Below are 17993 nucleotides of genomic sequence, written 5' to 3'. Positions count from 1 at the left end.
CTTCTCCCACAAATATCTCAGTTGGTAAGACTTTTGTTGAGCCAGACAACACAATGTAACACTGTTGGTAAGACTTTGTTGAAGCAGACGATAAAATGTAGCAAAATGATTTTGACCGAATCAGGCGGTGTTTTATTTCAGATTAACTACTTGCTTCTATGGTATAAGAAGGTAAACGATGTAGCTCATTTGTAATTGGTTATTATTCATTAGATGATATTATTTGAAAAAGTATTCACCATTAGCTTTAAATTTATTTCATCTTTGTATGGAAAACTACATCTTTCGGTGGCACTAACGAGAAAAAAAAGACAAATGAACAATTATAAACATATAGGCAGCCCTTCATTTTACCTTTAGTATTTTGCAACATTCACTATCCGACTTTGACTGAGTTAATGCATATTAAATGATGATACTCTCTGTCTGTAAAAACAGCCCTAGTGTAACTCGCGCCCTGGATCTGACCCTAGCAGCGTCGTTAATCATACAATGAACGACTAGGACCAAGGTGATAGAAATGTTTGGTACAGGAGAAGTTGCCTTGTGTGTGTCACTAATGGAACATGGTGTTTTTAACTCAAAGATAGACACAACAGGATCCTTTACCCAATCAAAAACATCGTGTAAAAATTATCAATACCCATGAGTGATACACCAAGGCATCTTCACTTCTCCTCTAAAACTTTTTGAAGGAACAACACAGCTAATTTAGCCAAGCTAAGACAACGACATCGACCAAGTACGAGGAAACACAAGTGCCTAATTACCGGTAGAAGCCGATAGTCGTCGTATCATTCCTCAGTTGGAAAATAAATTAAGTATTATCGGTTTCTCTTAAGTCAGAACATTAAACTGCTGAGATAATCTCTTTTGGATGAGAAAACAAACAGGTGAGGATAACTAGCTGAATACTGATGAATTAGGGTACTAACGTTACTGGGTCGTTACAAATGGGGTTGTTTCTCTAGTGAAATGTTGACCTGTACCAGTCATCAATCACTGAAGTACCCATCAGTGAATGACTGATAGTCACTGTTAGTTGACAATCATAACCCGAAACAAAAGTTACAAACCATTAATATTTGGAGTGAATGTGCCTCAATAAACAGGTTACAAGGTTGGAACTTCAGTAATATAGTACTCATACATCAATACACAACCAAGCAGTGAATATAGCAGAACAGTTCAATACCACGTCATGTCTTGCCATGACTAACGGAACGTGAAATTACTCAATGATGACATTCACAGAATCTTTTCTTGTAATGTTTGTAAATTCATTTGTTAACTTGGCTGTAACTTTCAATGAATAATTGCACCTACGACAATTGAGCAGTGGGGCTTTTTTCAAAGTCATTGTTGCGCAGTAAAGTGTTTGTAAAAAGCCGAACAGTAACTCAGTTTAGACTTTTGCTGTCTACCTTTGGTTGATAACCACTACTAACTCATCATGGTTTTGGATATGTTTGTCTGAAAAGTCAGCCTATTAGCGATTTCCGGACAGTGTATGGAACGTTGAACCACTTTGAGAAATACAAACAATGATAGAGTTTTCATCTGGGATGAGTTTCTATTGTGAACGACACACTGAACTCAGTTTACTGTACGGTCTGTAGGGAGTAACAACATTATAGATTGTGTATGGTTGTATATAAGTGCTTTGTCTATCGATGATCAACTTCAACTCCAACGTTATCATCCCATAAACAACCTCCTCACTGTCAGTACTATATACAACATGCACATCACCAACATGCGGAGTACTGCAGTGTTGTATGTATATAAAAATAAAAATAGCGTTCGGTGTGGGTCTACCAAAATTCTTAGATTTAGTTTGGGGCCATGACATTTTGGGGAGCGAGAGGAGGGGAGACTGTGAAAAAATTTGTAGATTTTCTCCTTTAGTTTAGGCGTCCATAAACTGTGTCTCTTTTCTCTTTTACATTTTACTCCATGCCGGATTATATAAGTTATGAGGACTGGAACAAAACTGCTAAAATTAGTGTAAGTTCTGTAAATATTCGCTCTATGGTGTTTATTGTCAAACATGTCACCTTCCCAGTAAAACGCACTATGTTATAATCCACGTAAAGGTGTCTAAGTAAAATTGGGGTGGGAAAAAGTTACTCCAGAAAAAAGAACGTTCCTATGCAATCTGATTAAAATCTGATGTGGTGAAAGCGGCTAGATGCCTTTACACTGTTTTTACCTCCATTTCCATCGTTTTGTATCGTTTATTTTGTTCTGAGTGAGCAACCCAGAACAAAACAAACGACACAAAACGACGGAAATAGAGGTAAATAAAGGCATCTAGCCACTTTCACCACATCAGATTTTAATCAGATTGGGTCCTGTGTTATTCAATGGCTTCATTGATGACCATTACTAAGATAACAGAAATGCAAGAACAGGAATTGAAGCGATAGCTTTAACTATTTTCGGGGGAAGGGGGTTACAAATCCATATCTTTTTGAAGTTATCCACAAATCATAGTACACTAACCCATTTCTAGAATATTTGTCACTGTACAGCATATACATGTATACACATAGCTTTAGGAACTTAAATTTGACAATGCCTCTTGTTTTTTTTCTCTCTCTTCAAAATATGTTTCAAATCTTTGATTACATTTCCACCAAACAATTCAGTCGTTTACATGTCACTTCATCGGTAGCAACATAACAGAAATTCTTAACCTACACAGTCGCTATGGGTACAAATGAGACGACCCTGTGATCTTGCGGGATAGACGTTAGACTGACCCGCGCATGTCTGTGTCAAAAGTTCGGACGCTGAAGTGTGTACAGCATTAAAATCCAGCGTGTTTTCATACAACTTTACAGTGCTTTTTGATCCGAATTTATGATTAACGAGGACCATGCCACGCACCTGCAGTGTTAGCCTGAGTACTAGTCTAGAGGACAGGCGGAAGTGACGTGTGTTGATATCCCGGGTTGATATCTATTAGAGATTGCGATAGGGTCGGGTCACCACTACCCGTACTTGTAGCAATAGTCATGACACATTGACAGTAGGTAATATTCGTTTGTGCGGTGTTTCAAGTCAAATCCAAAACCCATGGCCTCGACACAAATCGTTACCAAAGGGACATTCTCTTGTCGATGAGTATTCTTAACACAACACAAAGCCGCCTTTAAGCAATCATTCCGCATGACTGCCATTACACATAAAGTTCGAACACTTAAAGACTTCGAAGCACCGTCGATAGCTTTTATTGTACCTGTGGGAACGGTTAGACTGATGATGACCCCGACAACGAGATCAAGGTCATTACACACGAGTGTTTGTGTACATTTGCTACTAAACAACAAACAGAGTGTAGTGGGTAAAAACTAAATTAGAAGTCCAGTTCATAATGACAGTTTAAGCACAAGGTAAACTCTAGCAACAGTAACGCTATTACGTTTAGTTACTCTGTTTTATTTGTTTTGAGTATGAGGGTTTGACTCCTCTCTATTTAACTCTACCAATTATAATAATTGGATTCAAATATAACATTAATGATTAAAGGTGATTGATAAGCATGCATAAGATATAAAATTCATATACAGTTAGTTGAGTATGATGTCATTACTGTTGGTTACAAATGGTTCACCAAAATACAATTCTGTTTATCAATTCCAAATGTCTATCAAACTTCAAATGAGTAAAGTTTAATAATAATCTTTATTGATAGTTCTTTAAGCAAGTCTTGTCACCCAAGAAGTCCAGTGAGGGCCATCCCTCCTGTTAATGCAGGGGGAAACCGGAGTACCCGGGGAAAACCTGCGAGTCAAACTGAACGACACTCTTCTTACTTACAACGTGGTAAATTTAATCGAACCCTGAATGGGGTTCGAACCCTACCGCAGTGGTAAGAGGCAAGTGGTTTAACTACTCGGCCACCAACAACCCTTTCACAACGATATTAAATTAAATAGTCTTGTAAAATAAGCATGGGTGGGGTCATATTGGAAAAACGTGGTCTTTACGTATACTGGGAGGGGACGGTCAAGTTAATTTGGGGTTATCAGAGCTGGGAGTCAGTTTGAAAAAATCCATTTTCAACTCAAAAACACCCCCGGCCAGTTAGAATGACCAGACTATAAGGGAGACCAGTAATTACAAGGGGGAATCAGGATCATGCTGTCGTGTAAAATGTGATCCTCCCCCTGATTCCGTCGTGCTAATAAGTGGACCTCCCTCAACTTTCTTCTTTAAACATGACCCTTTCCCTGTTAAAAATGTTCAAAACGTGAGTCAAAATGCTGTCAGAAATGTAAAACATCGAGTCCTAGAATCAATTGTAAGGATGTAATCCCACTGCCACCATGATGAAAGTTTTAAATGCATTGGTTATTTTCCACTACTGCCGCCATCGCCATGTGGATGTGTGTGTGTGTGTGTGTGTGTGTGTGTGTGTGTGTGTGTGTGTGCGTGTGTGTGTGTGTGTGTGTGTGTGTGTGTGTGGAGGCACTGCATAAATAAAATCCTGTGTTTGGATCTCATTGGCTGAGCTTAAAGCCACGACTCCCAACGATTGGATTGGCACTCTCCCGATATTGTCGGGACCGAGGTCATGATTTCCACAACATTATTCCTAGTATCTTACCCAACTGTTCCCGTTTTACACCTGTGAGACCCACTCCTCTCCTCACACCACAACTGACTATTAATACTTGGTTGTCAACAGCAGTGTGATTGATATAGGCTGATATTATGGTACCTAACCATAACCCTAAGCTTAACCCTAACTCAAGGGGCAGCAATAGAATTTGGAACCGGTGGCAGCGATGGGATGACAAAACCCCCCAAATAATGTAATGTAACAGTTAGACAATACAGTGAGTCAAAGCAAAATGTAACTCTCCCCTAATCCCATTTCGAAAATATGGCCCTCCCCCAAGAGCCGATTTGTAAAGGGGGACACCCACACTCCCCCCCCCCCCCTTTGTAAATACTGAAAGCTCCCTAACATACACATACGCCTGGTTCTACTATTTTAGCTATATCAAGATAGAGGGCGTCCTTAAACTGACGAACCGAAATATTTCAAGGAATAGTCCTTAATTAAAATCGGTTAGGGTGGGAATTTAATTGCGCCTCCCTCCAAAAAAACACAAAAAATCAAAAGCAAAACATAGTTTACTTCTGAAAGAGAAACACAGGATACCGTCATTTGTCGTGGTTAACTTTTTAAATTCAAATACTGGCAGCTCTAATTACCCAACATGAATTAGACGGACTCCATTCCTGCGAATGGTATGGTATATATCACTATTTAACTTCAGCAGCATTTCTGAATAAATGAAAACGTCGACAAAATTAGCAAACGTATAGGAAAATGAAGTATATAGTTTCTTTATCCACTTTCCATATTATTCTTTTCTTGGCAATGTTTTCAACTTAACTACTTTAAAAAAAACCTTCTTACCCACTAATTCAAATAGTATGGTCAAACCCTTAACACTAGAACCCCCCCCCTCCTCCCGGTATGCATCTGTCAATAACAATGTATGAGCCCTGACCCTACTCCATACAGCCGCTAAAAAAACGTGCTAGTGACACAAGTGTCTCGCTCTTGTCAGCTGTGCCTGGCAAAGACTCGATAGCAGCTAGCAGCTGATCGACAACTTTATACAAGACATACATTGCATCGCATGTAAACAGGCGCTTTCTGAGACAGCCAGCAAGAAATGAGCGGTGGACTAGTGACGTGACTGTGTGTGGTGTATTCAAGATATGATACAGTTTAGAGTAAACACAGCAGCGAACTATCAAGTCGTAGGGGATTCGTCAAGTCAGAGGGCAGTCTGTCTCTGTTCCTGAGGCATTGTATTTTTCCACTTTTTAGTGTGTGCCCACATCTAAGCGTTCTCGGTAAATAGTGAGCGGGTTAACGACGCCTATATTTTTTTCGAGGAAATATCCAAAAATACCGGAAAGGAAGTGAACACTTGATTTACAACTGGTATATTTCCCGTGTTTACCAAACCGAAGCTAGCTCAGTCGACCAGTGGCAGATCGGTCGATCGGTCGACCAACTTTAGGAACTCCAAGTATTTGTGATACATAGGGGCAAATCCTATACTAAAGACCAGGCAAATGAACATGGCTGTAATACACTCAGCTCTGATATCGGTGCTTGTGGCCATGCTGGTCCAGAAATCAGGTAAGTATGCAATAGCAACTGACATAAGGGTAATGGGGCAAGCTACTGAGAAGTGAGGTAGGAATTCAACGTTGACACCATATCTGAGGTCATATTATCGATGTGTGTATCACTATCATTAATAGCAGCTCCGCAGGTCGTAGATCAAGCCATAGACAAGCATAGAGCAATTCAAGGTTGCCCATTTCTATACAAAATATAAAGGTGTGGGTTGTCGTGCCAACTGTATTGATAAAACCAGATTTCCGACAAAACATAGTTTGAAAATGGTGGGTGTGGGACAGAAGAGTTTAAAAATGGATCAATCTGTGTGTGTGCAGCAGCCAGCGAGACTGTTGGTAGCTGCCCTAAAGGTCATTTCCGGTCAACTGAACTGAATTAAGAGCCGATTGTGAAGAATGCATTATATATTTCATTTAGGGCCATGCAATACCTTTACCACAGTAAAAAAGGTCAAGGGTGGGGATACTGTAAACAACATGAGACCATGAATGTGGAAAATTACTTCCATTTTTTACAAATATCAAGCATTAGGATGAGACGAAAAGCATTTAAGACAACTTAGTAACGGCATATAGAGTGTTCATATAGTTTCCTAATGCGCCATTGGCATTCCTGAGCATAGCGTTAAAAAGTTCTAATTACACTACAGCTTGTAGTAAGTTACGCAGTACCATTGATGAAGAATATAGACTTTGAAGAAAGCATATTACGACGGATACTCAATGTTGATAATACGTGATACTTGATCTCAAATCTATATACTCGTACCCAAAACACAGATTATGACCGCCAAAGTTACTGGAGACGACCAGTTGTAAACATCTTAATGGTGTAATGTTCCTGTCTAAGGAGTTTTACGAAGAATTAAAATGTTAGCCGTATTGGGACGGTAACGCTGGAAACATACCACCCTGGTACCCAATGTATAGTGCTTGGCGAGGTTTTGCAAGCCAAAGTAGTCATACTTGCGTAGCCCCTGGTCACGGCCATTCTATGTGTCCATTATTTTTTTCTGTTAGACTGTCATACCAACTTGTCAAGTTGGCATTTTCAATGCACCTCTGGCAGGTTTTGGAACCGTTCTTCATTATAGTTAAAAAGTGGTTGATGGCCGCCACTAGATTATACCATTTTTCAGGTGTGATAACTGAATCAACATACACATAACTACGATTGATTGGGGAGGTGCACTCCACTACCAAGATAATAGCGCTGTTGTTTTGGAGTCATCATTGTCGGGTGCACGTATCGGGGGTTTTACCTATGAGAGAATATATTTTAGCACGTACTTAGAGGTCACCCCATTTCAAAAGCTCCGGAGGCTGCTTTTTTATTGTTGGCTAACCACAGTGATAGTTGCCCGCCAAAATAAACTTTATTGAATTTATTTTCAGTTGTAAATTTTATATGCGACAACATTTGTGTCTCACTTTAAAATTGCTTTGCTAACATTTTAACATGCATACCACATGCCTCTTTTTGTCGAAAATATGCGCATGAACTTCATTTTGTTGTCTAAGTTTAGTTTTAATTATATCCACAATCCGTACGAAACCGATGTCATGCTGCCTACAGTTAACCTAACATGTGTTTCATTCAATACCAACGCACAACTAATTGCCGGCATAGTGTCAACACAATGTGTTTAATTCGTCAGAGTTCATGTGTCACTTCTGACCCATATGGTCAGGACAAGTTAAGTCCCAACAGCGCCAGACACGCGGACCCCTATCGATATTCGTATAGCTCTTGTTTGCTTTAGTGTCGAGATTTATTTGTTAACACATCTATATATCAAGTTATACACGACCTTACACCATCATGCCTACTATCGTCAATTTGTCACCCAGATCAATTTGTGTTAAGGGAAAACACACATAGATAGATAGATAAATACATACATACATACATACATACATACATACATACATACATACATACATACATACATACATACATACATACATACATATACATACATACATACATACATACACACATACATACATACATACATACATACATACATACATGCATACATACATGCACACACACACATACATACATACATACATACATACATACATACATACATACATACATACATACATACATACATACATACATACATACATACATACATACATACATATAAGTATTATCACAGTCATTACGTCATTTCGATTGCCTACTTTACTAAATGCTATAAATTATGTCAAGAGGTCCGGCTACTTTATCTTTATGATCACTACGATTTACGATGTGAATGACGTCATGTCTGTACTACTGGTCAGTCTCGTCGGTAACAATGGTTGACCATGACCTTTGTCAGGATAATAAAAAGTATGTATGTATGTATGTATGTATGTATGTATGTATGTATGTATGTATGTATGTATGTATGTATGTATGTATGTATGTATGTATGTATGTATGTATGTATGTGTGTGTGTGTGTATGTATGTATGTATGTATGTATGTATGTATGTATGTATGTGTGTGCGTATGTATGTATGTATGTATGTATGTGTGTGTGTATGTATGTATGTATGTATGTAGGTAGGTAGGTAGGTAGGTAGGTAGGTAGGTAGGTATGTGTGTGTGTGTGTGTATGTATGTATGTATGTATATAGGTAGGTAGGTAGGTAGGTAGGTATGTATGTATGTATGTATGTATGTATGTATGTATGTATGTATGTATGTATGTATGTATGTATGTATGTACGTACGTACGTACGTGTGTATGTATGTATGTATGTATGTATGTATGTATGTATGTATGTATGTATGTATGTACGTACGTACGTACATGTAAAATGCACAAAATCCTTTTTAATAAACATTTCAAACGAGAGCATGATATGAACTACGTATGAAAAGTGCATTGCTGTGATATTACGAGCCATTGTGTAGGAAATAGGTTAATTCTCACCGACACCACTGTAGCCCACTGTTCTCATCTTGGAAAATACATAGTGCAACTTCTACTCGTTTCTTCTTAAGTTATTGTGCAACAAATAGAAAATTAGGCCCGTCATATACTTGAATATACCCATACAATGTGCATTGCTGGTGACATTATCTGTAGTTGTATGGTTCAGCAAATGTGGCAGACCTATTAAAGTGAAGATCTAGATTACAATCCTAATTTTCTACGCAACCTTAAAACTGAACTAGCTGCAACTGGAATGTTTTTGGAAGCTGTTTTGTTAGATACAACGACTTCGTATCATTGTACACCCCGTACAGTACAGTATAGTATTGAATCGACTGTAGTTAAACCTATTTGAGTTGCAGTACACATAGTGACATAGCATATAGTACACTATATCCAATCAATCCAATTGACTTTTAGGCCCACACCCAAACGTGAGCGTCCCATGGCCAACTTATTACTGTACTACGTATAGACCTCTTAGACTAATTGATACGTACAATCATGTCTAATTACATGTATTGGTTTGTTTGTTTTTTTACAATTTTCAGTGAATACATTATTGATGGTCTGATAAAAGATTAACACATGTATCCCACTTATAGCTAGTGTATATTTAATCTTTGGTGGATATTAATACAGGCTGTGATAATTGATAGTCATAAACTTATCAGTGTCTGATCATACATTACATAAAGCTGTAAGTGCTTCCTTTTTTCATGTAAAATCCACAAATTAGTGCAATTTCTAGCCTCAGAAACTTTTTACGAAAATTTCATCTAAATGTTATTTAGCATCCGAAAACTTTGTAATACTTGTTATTGTTATTTTCATGTTAATTTTTGTGATGTGTTGTCGTTCTAGCCGTGACGTAAATGGTTGTAGTTGTTATTGTCATTTACCCATTATGTATTTTTAGCATTGCAAAGAGGACTGAGACGGATAGTCTGACACCCCTTTTAAAGAAATCAAATTAAATTGCTTATTTTTGTCATATTTGAGTATATCATATTTTCTCTTTACTATGTCATAAAGACAAGGTTAAATAAAATTTCTGCGTAATAGTATAGTTTTTATTGAATTCTGCTATCAACGTAGTACCTACACGTGATTTTGTGCACTAAACTGTCACCTTGGTAATTTACTCAACTTCCAAATCTAGTAAATGCCACATTTGACATGTGTTCAGTCATTTTTTTGGGTTTCCTGCAAGGGTTTATGGGAAAACTCTGGTGATAACATCATTCCTGCAAGGGTTTATGGGAAACTCTGGTAATGACGTCATATATACCCTGACCTCTTTGTTCTGGAAAAATGCAAAGAGTCTAGAGAAAGGGCATGCTTAGAGTACTCGTGACGGTCAGTACTTGTGAGGATACAAATCAATACAAGTGAACTAAACGCTGAAATAAGTCTGACTGAATTTTTTTTTTTTAAGAAAAAATAGTGGGTTCTCCATGCTAAGTTCCAAGGTATGGAACTTTTTTCCAGAAGGCTTGTCAACCATAATTTACCATATCTGGTACATAACTATACTGCAAAAAAAACACGAAGCGTGTCTGATTTGAAAGGTTATGGGTGTACGTATTAGTTGATATCGTTTCCCGAAGTTTTGTTGTCCTCCAACTTACAGGATGCCTTGGTGTTTCACTCATAGAATATAATGTTTTGACACAAATATAGACATAATTCAACTCTAGACTAACACTAAGAGAGACACAACACACACAGCAGGATCCCTTACCCAATCACATTAAAAAGAGATAAAGCGTTGCTATTCTTTTACAGTGCAGTAGATACAGGCTTCTGCTAAAATAATTACAATAATTGACTTTATTATTTTAATGGCTTCAAATGTTTACTTTCGAACTGATAATCAACATGTCAGCTTAACTACAACAATGTTCGACCAACTGTACCTCTTAGCCTGTCTCAAGCTGTGCCACAACTACCTACTATAGCAGCAGTTTCTCTATTGATCATAGTGTAATCTTTCACTCCCTCATAATTAATTAGTGTACATTTCACCAATGGGGTTTTAAGTAGAGTCTTCAGGACAGCGACACTGTGGGATATCTAACCTGGTATAATAAACAAAGTTGTAATGTTCTAGTGCGTTCTAGTTGCTAATTTAATATCAAATGTTGGAGTTGTTTCTGAGTGAAATGAGAGAGTGTATGAGTGTTTTATTATTTGTGTAGTGACTAGCAAGTCTTGGTCTTATTTTTATCAACAATGTGTTTACAATTAAACATCAGAGAGTGACATATTACACTGTGATCAATAGAGAAACTTGCCGTTTGTAGGTAGTGTCAGTACAGCTGAGACAGGCTAAGGGGTACAGTTTCTCGAACATTGTTGTACTTCTTATATATACTTTATTCCCCATTTAGTCATTGGTCCACTTATGTAACCACTCTCTACTTGAGCATATTATATAAGTGCAAAGAACGTGTGGATCTTTCAGACTACATCATAAGTGCTGGTGCGACACTTCTAGCTCTATAACTATCTCTTTTGCATTTAACATTGTCTGTGTGTATATAAATACATCGTATATCCCATGAATGAAACACCAAGGCAACTTCATTTCTCCTGTAAAAGACTAGGGTGCAGTAGTGTCTATTCTCGTCAATGTATGCCAGATTTTCTCCTCTCATACAAATATGATGTAATGAAATAAGGCAATCTGAGACGGTAAACAAGCCTGCTCAGTGGTGATGTGCGGTATCATTACCCGTTATCAACCTTAATGTGAAGCTTGGAAACAGTTTATTTAGTTCAGACATGCTGACATAAACTGTGGTCACCCACATCACGGTTAGGCCAACCTTGTCATGCTTATTTCAAGACTTGGTTGTTGTTTCTGGTACAGAAGCTAACATTACAAAGCCAGGGGGATTGTGAATTAGGCATTGATGCGGAAGGGCCTTGTTTGATAAATAAATCAGGCATATCACAGACGTGATGTATACCAATAAAAACAGCAGAACGCTGACAATATCAAACCTATGATAATAAAGGATTGACTTTAAGCGTGAAAAACGTTGCCTGGCCGAGTTGTAGAAAAAGTTGGTCCAGAACAAAAAAATGACCCTGTGTAATAGGTATGGCTTCACGTATAAGATGACACATACGTGAGAACTTAGTACACGTGACCTTCAATGACGTGTATATGACAAAGGGAGACATGACAAAACAGAGAAGACATTTAACACATCAAAATGCTATTCTTTCCTAACTTTATTTCTGAAGGTTAGGGTCGCTTTAAAAGTAAAATTCACGTCATGATAATGCTTTCAAACCAGTGATTGTAAAACTGGCAACTGTTTTTGAGGGACTTTAGGCCAACTTGAGACCGTGCAACCAATGAGTTTAGATATGACCAGTGTTTTTGAGAGACCTGGGTCAACTTGAAACACTTGTTTTATCTAAATAAAAGATAGTATTTAAATATGCGGTGTATGGAAGAGTAAATCTCCAAAAAGTGTTCATCGACATTTCTCTATGATATGATGCTAATGTCAACGACAATTTTGGAGTATACCCCAAAATTACATGATTGAATCCTTCACTTGGTTTGTGTCACTGTTTTGCTAAATAACACATCACTACTAGTGACGGATAAAAATGTCTTTCAGTCAGTACATTTTAATATATGGCATTTTGTAATTCTTCGAATGAAACAAAAAAAACACAGCAAAAATGTTAGGACCTGACCCATGTATCTTTAATACAGTCTACTATGCAAATACACTAATATTTAAGGGCTTAAAAGGATATTAGTTGTTTTCGGTCAGGAAAGATTGAAAAATGCACCCTTAAGCTTGTTTTTACTACAACTTATCGTAATCAGTCAAACATCTCGAACAGATCTTTTTTAAAACTTTAATGCATACCACATTTTTGGTCAAAGCCAAAACAAATCGAGCAAACCCTGGGTAAATAAATATGCCATGTATTCATTTCCACCAGAATAATATTGAGAATTTGATACACGGCCGTCAATGAATAACACGTTGTGAAAGCTGGGACAATTTTGTGTATGGAAACCATCTTGTAAAAAAGTACACAGATTTTTTTACCGTGTAAACTATGACCAACTAGAAAAAAAGGATATAGATAGACCAGAGAAGTGCATTGCTGTGGAGGAGATCAAAATCCCGGAAATCAACAAGTCTAAAAAATGTCAGTTCCTAAAGTTGGTTGAAGTATTGCTGATAAACAATAAACAGAACATGTTATATATTATCCATGAAATGAAGAACAGCCGAGAGAATATCAGACCATATGTTCGAAATAAAGTGGCCGGCCATTATTTCCGAGTCTCCAGTCGCCCACTCATGATCGGCTACACTTCATCTTTATTCTCACGCCCTCTTGTTAACCCTTTCAGGACTAGAAACTTTCCCGCCAAAATTTTTTAACAAAAATTCTTGTTTCTCTGTAATTTTTGGAAAAAGATCAACTTTATTTTAGATCAGAATTCAAGAAATATTACTTCCCAATGAAGTAATATTCTTAAATTTTAGAAAATGTTCTTACAATCAAGTTTCTATTTATTCCAATGTCGTCTCTAGGAATGAAAGGGTTAAACTTTTACAAACATTTCTGAGAAGGAAATTGGAGTCACAGCATTTCCGTTTGCATATTGACGTAATTAAATGCACGTATGGAGCAAATTAAAAAAATGTACAGTTTCGTTGCGGTTTTTGGGGGGTAAACCACGCTGGTAAACCGAGGAAGCACTATTTTATCAAATAACCTCAGAAGCATTTTGATACAATTGTCATTCAAGCTCTAGAAATCATTCTTATTTTCCAGTAAGGTCAAAATACCTGTACACTGATTAAAGAATGCTTATTATCTTACTGGTTTGTTGTTTTTGTCAAAAAAAAATCAAGATAAAATTGACCATCTTATTCATTCTAATTTTGGGATGAAACGATGCACGCATTCTCTGACAAAATGACCTGTGCATCGTGAGTCATTTTTCTGAAAAGAAATACTCATGAGTGTATAAATTTATAAACACTAAAACTCTCATATACTTTTGACAGACTTACTGAATAATCAAACATTAAATGAATGAATGAATGAATGAATGAATGAATGAATGAATGAATGAATGAATGAATGAATGAATGAATGAATGAATGGTCAAATAAATAAATACATGAATGAGTGAGTGAGTGAGTGAGTGAATGAGTGAGTGAATGATCAATAAAATAAACACATACATCAATGAATGAGTGATCAAATAAATAAATGAATGAATGAATGAATGAATGAATGAATGAATGAATGAATGAATGAGACATTAATTTGTAAACGGTTTATCGATATATAGATACAAGTATTGACAAATAGGTGGATGGATGAATGGATAAAATGTTAACTGAATAAATGAATATAGATGAATGGGTGAACGAATGAAATCAACCGTAGGCAAAGCATACTACGCGGTGTACATTGATTTGCTTACCATCCTTGGAATTTGGAATTTCACTCAAAGTTTCCAGTAATGGTAAACTCGGTGATGATGCAAACACCACAACAACAGTTTATGTATATATAACCAAGGATAGTGGAATCGTTAAGAAACACATGGAAGTCGTCTCCTCGGTAAATCTTAGCTCAGGCGTTTATTATGACATCACCGTTGTATGAAATGAACATTTTGACTTGATCCCAGACAGTGTGTACATGCACAGGCTACTAAGTTTTTTTGAACTTTCGCCTATGCTGAGAAGTAGCTTCACTGTAATTAACCCTATGTCTGGAAATCTTTTTATCAGTAAAAAAATGAACATGTTTTAGCTTAGTACAGTAAAAGTACAGTCAGTTAATATGTACAGAACGTCGTCCAACTTGATAAAATCTTTGATAAAACCATTGCTACATTTTATCGTCTGGCTGAACAAAAATCTTACCAACATTGCTACATTTTCTTTGCTTGTCGACAAAATGTATCAATGTTAGTAAGATTTTGCCAGCCAGACGATAAAATGTAGCAATGTTAGTAAGATTTTGCCAACTGTAGCAATGTTAGTAAGATTTTGCCAGCCAGACGATAAAATGTAGCAATGTTAGTAAGATTTTGCCAGCCAGACGATAAACTGTAGCAATGTTAGTAAGGTATATTTTGTTGAGCGAAACGACGGTCTGTTTCAGGTTAATGGGCTTCCATTGGGATAGGTGCTCAATTTAGATTACTTCCGTAGATGGCTTACTCAATCTAGATGACTTCCGTGTGAAATACCACTAATAGTCCGCAAAACATCCGTTTTGAAACTAAAAGTTGAATAGCTTGGAAAACAAACTTCAAATATGTGAATCTTTGAACGAGAAGAGACACGGGTGAAAGCATAGCACAAGCAAACAGTTGAAATCATATCTTTTTTAGCTCGTAATATATAGGAAACACATTTCTCAACAACTTGAAATGCAGATTCTCGCCATAGGAAAACTACGTCAAGAGAACGTTATCTCGGCTTTCGATCTAAAAGCCAAATCAGATCTGTTTTTATAAAACGATGCAAATGATGCGAACGGCCTAATTTTTTTTCCTTTTTAACGGTGAGGAATGTAAAAGTCAAACTGAACACTAAGTTATGGTTAGGTTTAAATCCGATCTTATGATCCAATTGTCTGAAAACCCAAAGTATGTAAATACGATCATTGGATATGATTTTAAAACACACGGTGACATTTAAGCTAAAGCTACTTTCATTGTTATCTGAACTACATAAGGATGACAAAGCATGCTCTAATAGCTTCATAGGTAGTTGTATTAAACAACTGAAGGTGTCATTGAGCCTAACCATCTGCTTGCCAGCTTGACTTGACATTTGACCTTTAGCGTCTCATATGGCACTGTCGTGTACTTTAAATTAAGGATACGTTTCCTGTCCTGTGTTCATTATTTAACCCGCATATATGCACAATAATGATAGGATTACATATCCCCTTTAAATCTTTTGTTACTGTGAAAGGCGTCCAAAACACGTCTTACCACGTTTTTATATACCCAGAATTTGTTTATGTAAGTATCCCTAAGCTATTTAGACACTACTCTGTGTTCACATTCTGATTCCTTTCCTCTGTGGATACTCTTGCACTGTACATTAGCGAGCTTCTTTAAGAGACCAAATCTTTTAAACATAAAAGTTTTAATCAGGTGTGTTTTCCCCCAACAATCAGCTCCGAATGAATGGTGGTACGTTTTCCGCCCTTAGTTTTCTTTCTTCAAAATGTGCAGAATTGGCTTGCTTTTAAGAAAACTCGGACGTGAGATGTCCTTTTAATGGCGATCGCTTTGTCTCAAGTTGCACGTCGGAAGCCTTTAGATGTCTCACTTTCATTCAGGTTTACAAGGTCCACTTTGAATTAGAGAAGTACTTCTACTAGGTATGGTCTGTTCGTGTTTGAAGTGTTTCACCAGACCGAGTGTGTTTTTCGATCACTTTGTTTCCCAACAGTTGTGTGCAATTTCACCAGACACAGAAATAATATAAGTTGGTTGACATGTATAAGCAGGAAACCATACACTAAGAATAATGAAATAATTTGTCATTGAGGCAAACATTAATTTGGAAAAGCTGCTGTTGACAGAGAGCATCTTGTGGAGAGAGACCTCGAGCCAAACTTTTTTGGACTTCGAGGTTAACCACAGGTGGTCTTCAATAAAGCCATAGGGACAGCGGTGATTGTGAGTACATATAGGTTCAGGCAATTGTCGACATCATCATCAATAATGAAAGCATGGCATGCATGAATCGCATCTCAGTTCATGGCAAAGATGACATTCTTAAAGTTGTGTGACATAAACATGGCCCGACCTCCGTCTTTATCAAACAGGAATGCTTGTCTAATGAGGTTTGGTATCGTGTATTAACGATTTTGGAATTCTTTTGACTGCTATTTGTTTATTTTGAATCGCTATCCTTATGAAGTCTTAATCGTGACGGAAAGGTAAAATAACAATAATGATTGTGGTTGTAGTGATGGTGGTGGTGGTGGTGGTGGTGGTGGTGGTAGGGACGACGACGACGACGACGACGACGATGACGATGATGATGATGATGATGATGATGATGATGATGATGATGATGATAATGATGATGATGATGATGGTGATGGTGATGGTGATGGTGATGATGATGATGATATGATGATGATGATGATGATGATGATGATGATGATGATGATGATGATGGGTTGGTTGGTTGGTTGGTTGGTTGAGTGAGTGAGAGAGTGAGTGAGTGAGTGAGTGAGTGAGTGAGTGAGTGAGTGAGTGAGTGAGTGAGTGAGTGAGTGAGTGAGTGAGTGAGTGAGTGAGTGACTGACTGACTGACTGACTGACTGACTGACTGACTGAGTGACTGAGTGACTGACTGACTGACTGACTGACTGACTGACTGACTGACTGACTGACTGATTGATTGATTGATAGATAATTGATAGATATATATATATATATATACAATGAGGAGCATTAGGCGGAAATATATAATTCTAGTGATAGCATGATAACAGAGTCTCGAAGACTGTTGTAATATTAGTACATGTGGTCGACCATTTGTACGTGTATGTAGATGTCTATTTAGAAGGCTGTGGTCACCCACATCAAATAATGCATGGAAAATCTCTCCGAGTTCAGATTTTTATGCTCCAGAACCCACGTTGAAATACGTCTATTTCCCAGCCTCCCATAGACGCAAACAAACATTCCGTCGAGCCAGAGCAGATTCTTTGAATCTATCAATTGAAAGTACACAATATACCGGATGCTGACGTCAATTTGGTTGTTTTTTTCGTAAAATGATGAAGACGTGTGAATTAGGTGAAATTAGTTGACAATTTCGTCGCCATAATGTA

At 37.3% G+C, this 17993-nt stretch overlaps 1 protein-coding gene across 2 annotated transcripts in view; it reads left to right on the top strand.

Moving 5' to 3' along the window:
* The first annotated feature begins 5557 nt into the window (after nucleotides 1–5557).
* The window catches only part of LOC144434761 (CUB and sushi domain-containing protein 1-like), a 43629-nt gene continuing 31193 nt past the window's right edge, over nucleotides 5558–17993 (top strand). The window contains exon 1 of one of the 2 annotated variants that reach the window (XM_078123241.1): nucleotides 5558–6175. In XM_078123241.1, the coding sequence (XP_077979367.1) occupies nucleotides 6109–6175 (67 nt within the window). In that variant the 5' untranslated portion in view covers nucleotides 5558–6108. The remainder of the gene's footprint in view (nucleotides 6176–17993) is intronic. The other variant, XM_078123243.1, reaches the window with a different exon arrangement.

Source organism: Glandiceps talaboti, chromosome 5 (assembly GCF_964340395.1).
Source record: "Glandiceps talaboti chromosome 5, keGlaTala1.1, whole genome shotgun sequence".
Lineage (NCBI taxonomy): Eukaryota > Metazoa > Hemichordata > Enteropneusta > Spengelidae > Glandiceps > Glandiceps talaboti.
The sequence above is the reverse complement of the archived record's forward strand: the minus strand, read 5'-3'. Positions and strand labels throughout refer to the sequence as shown.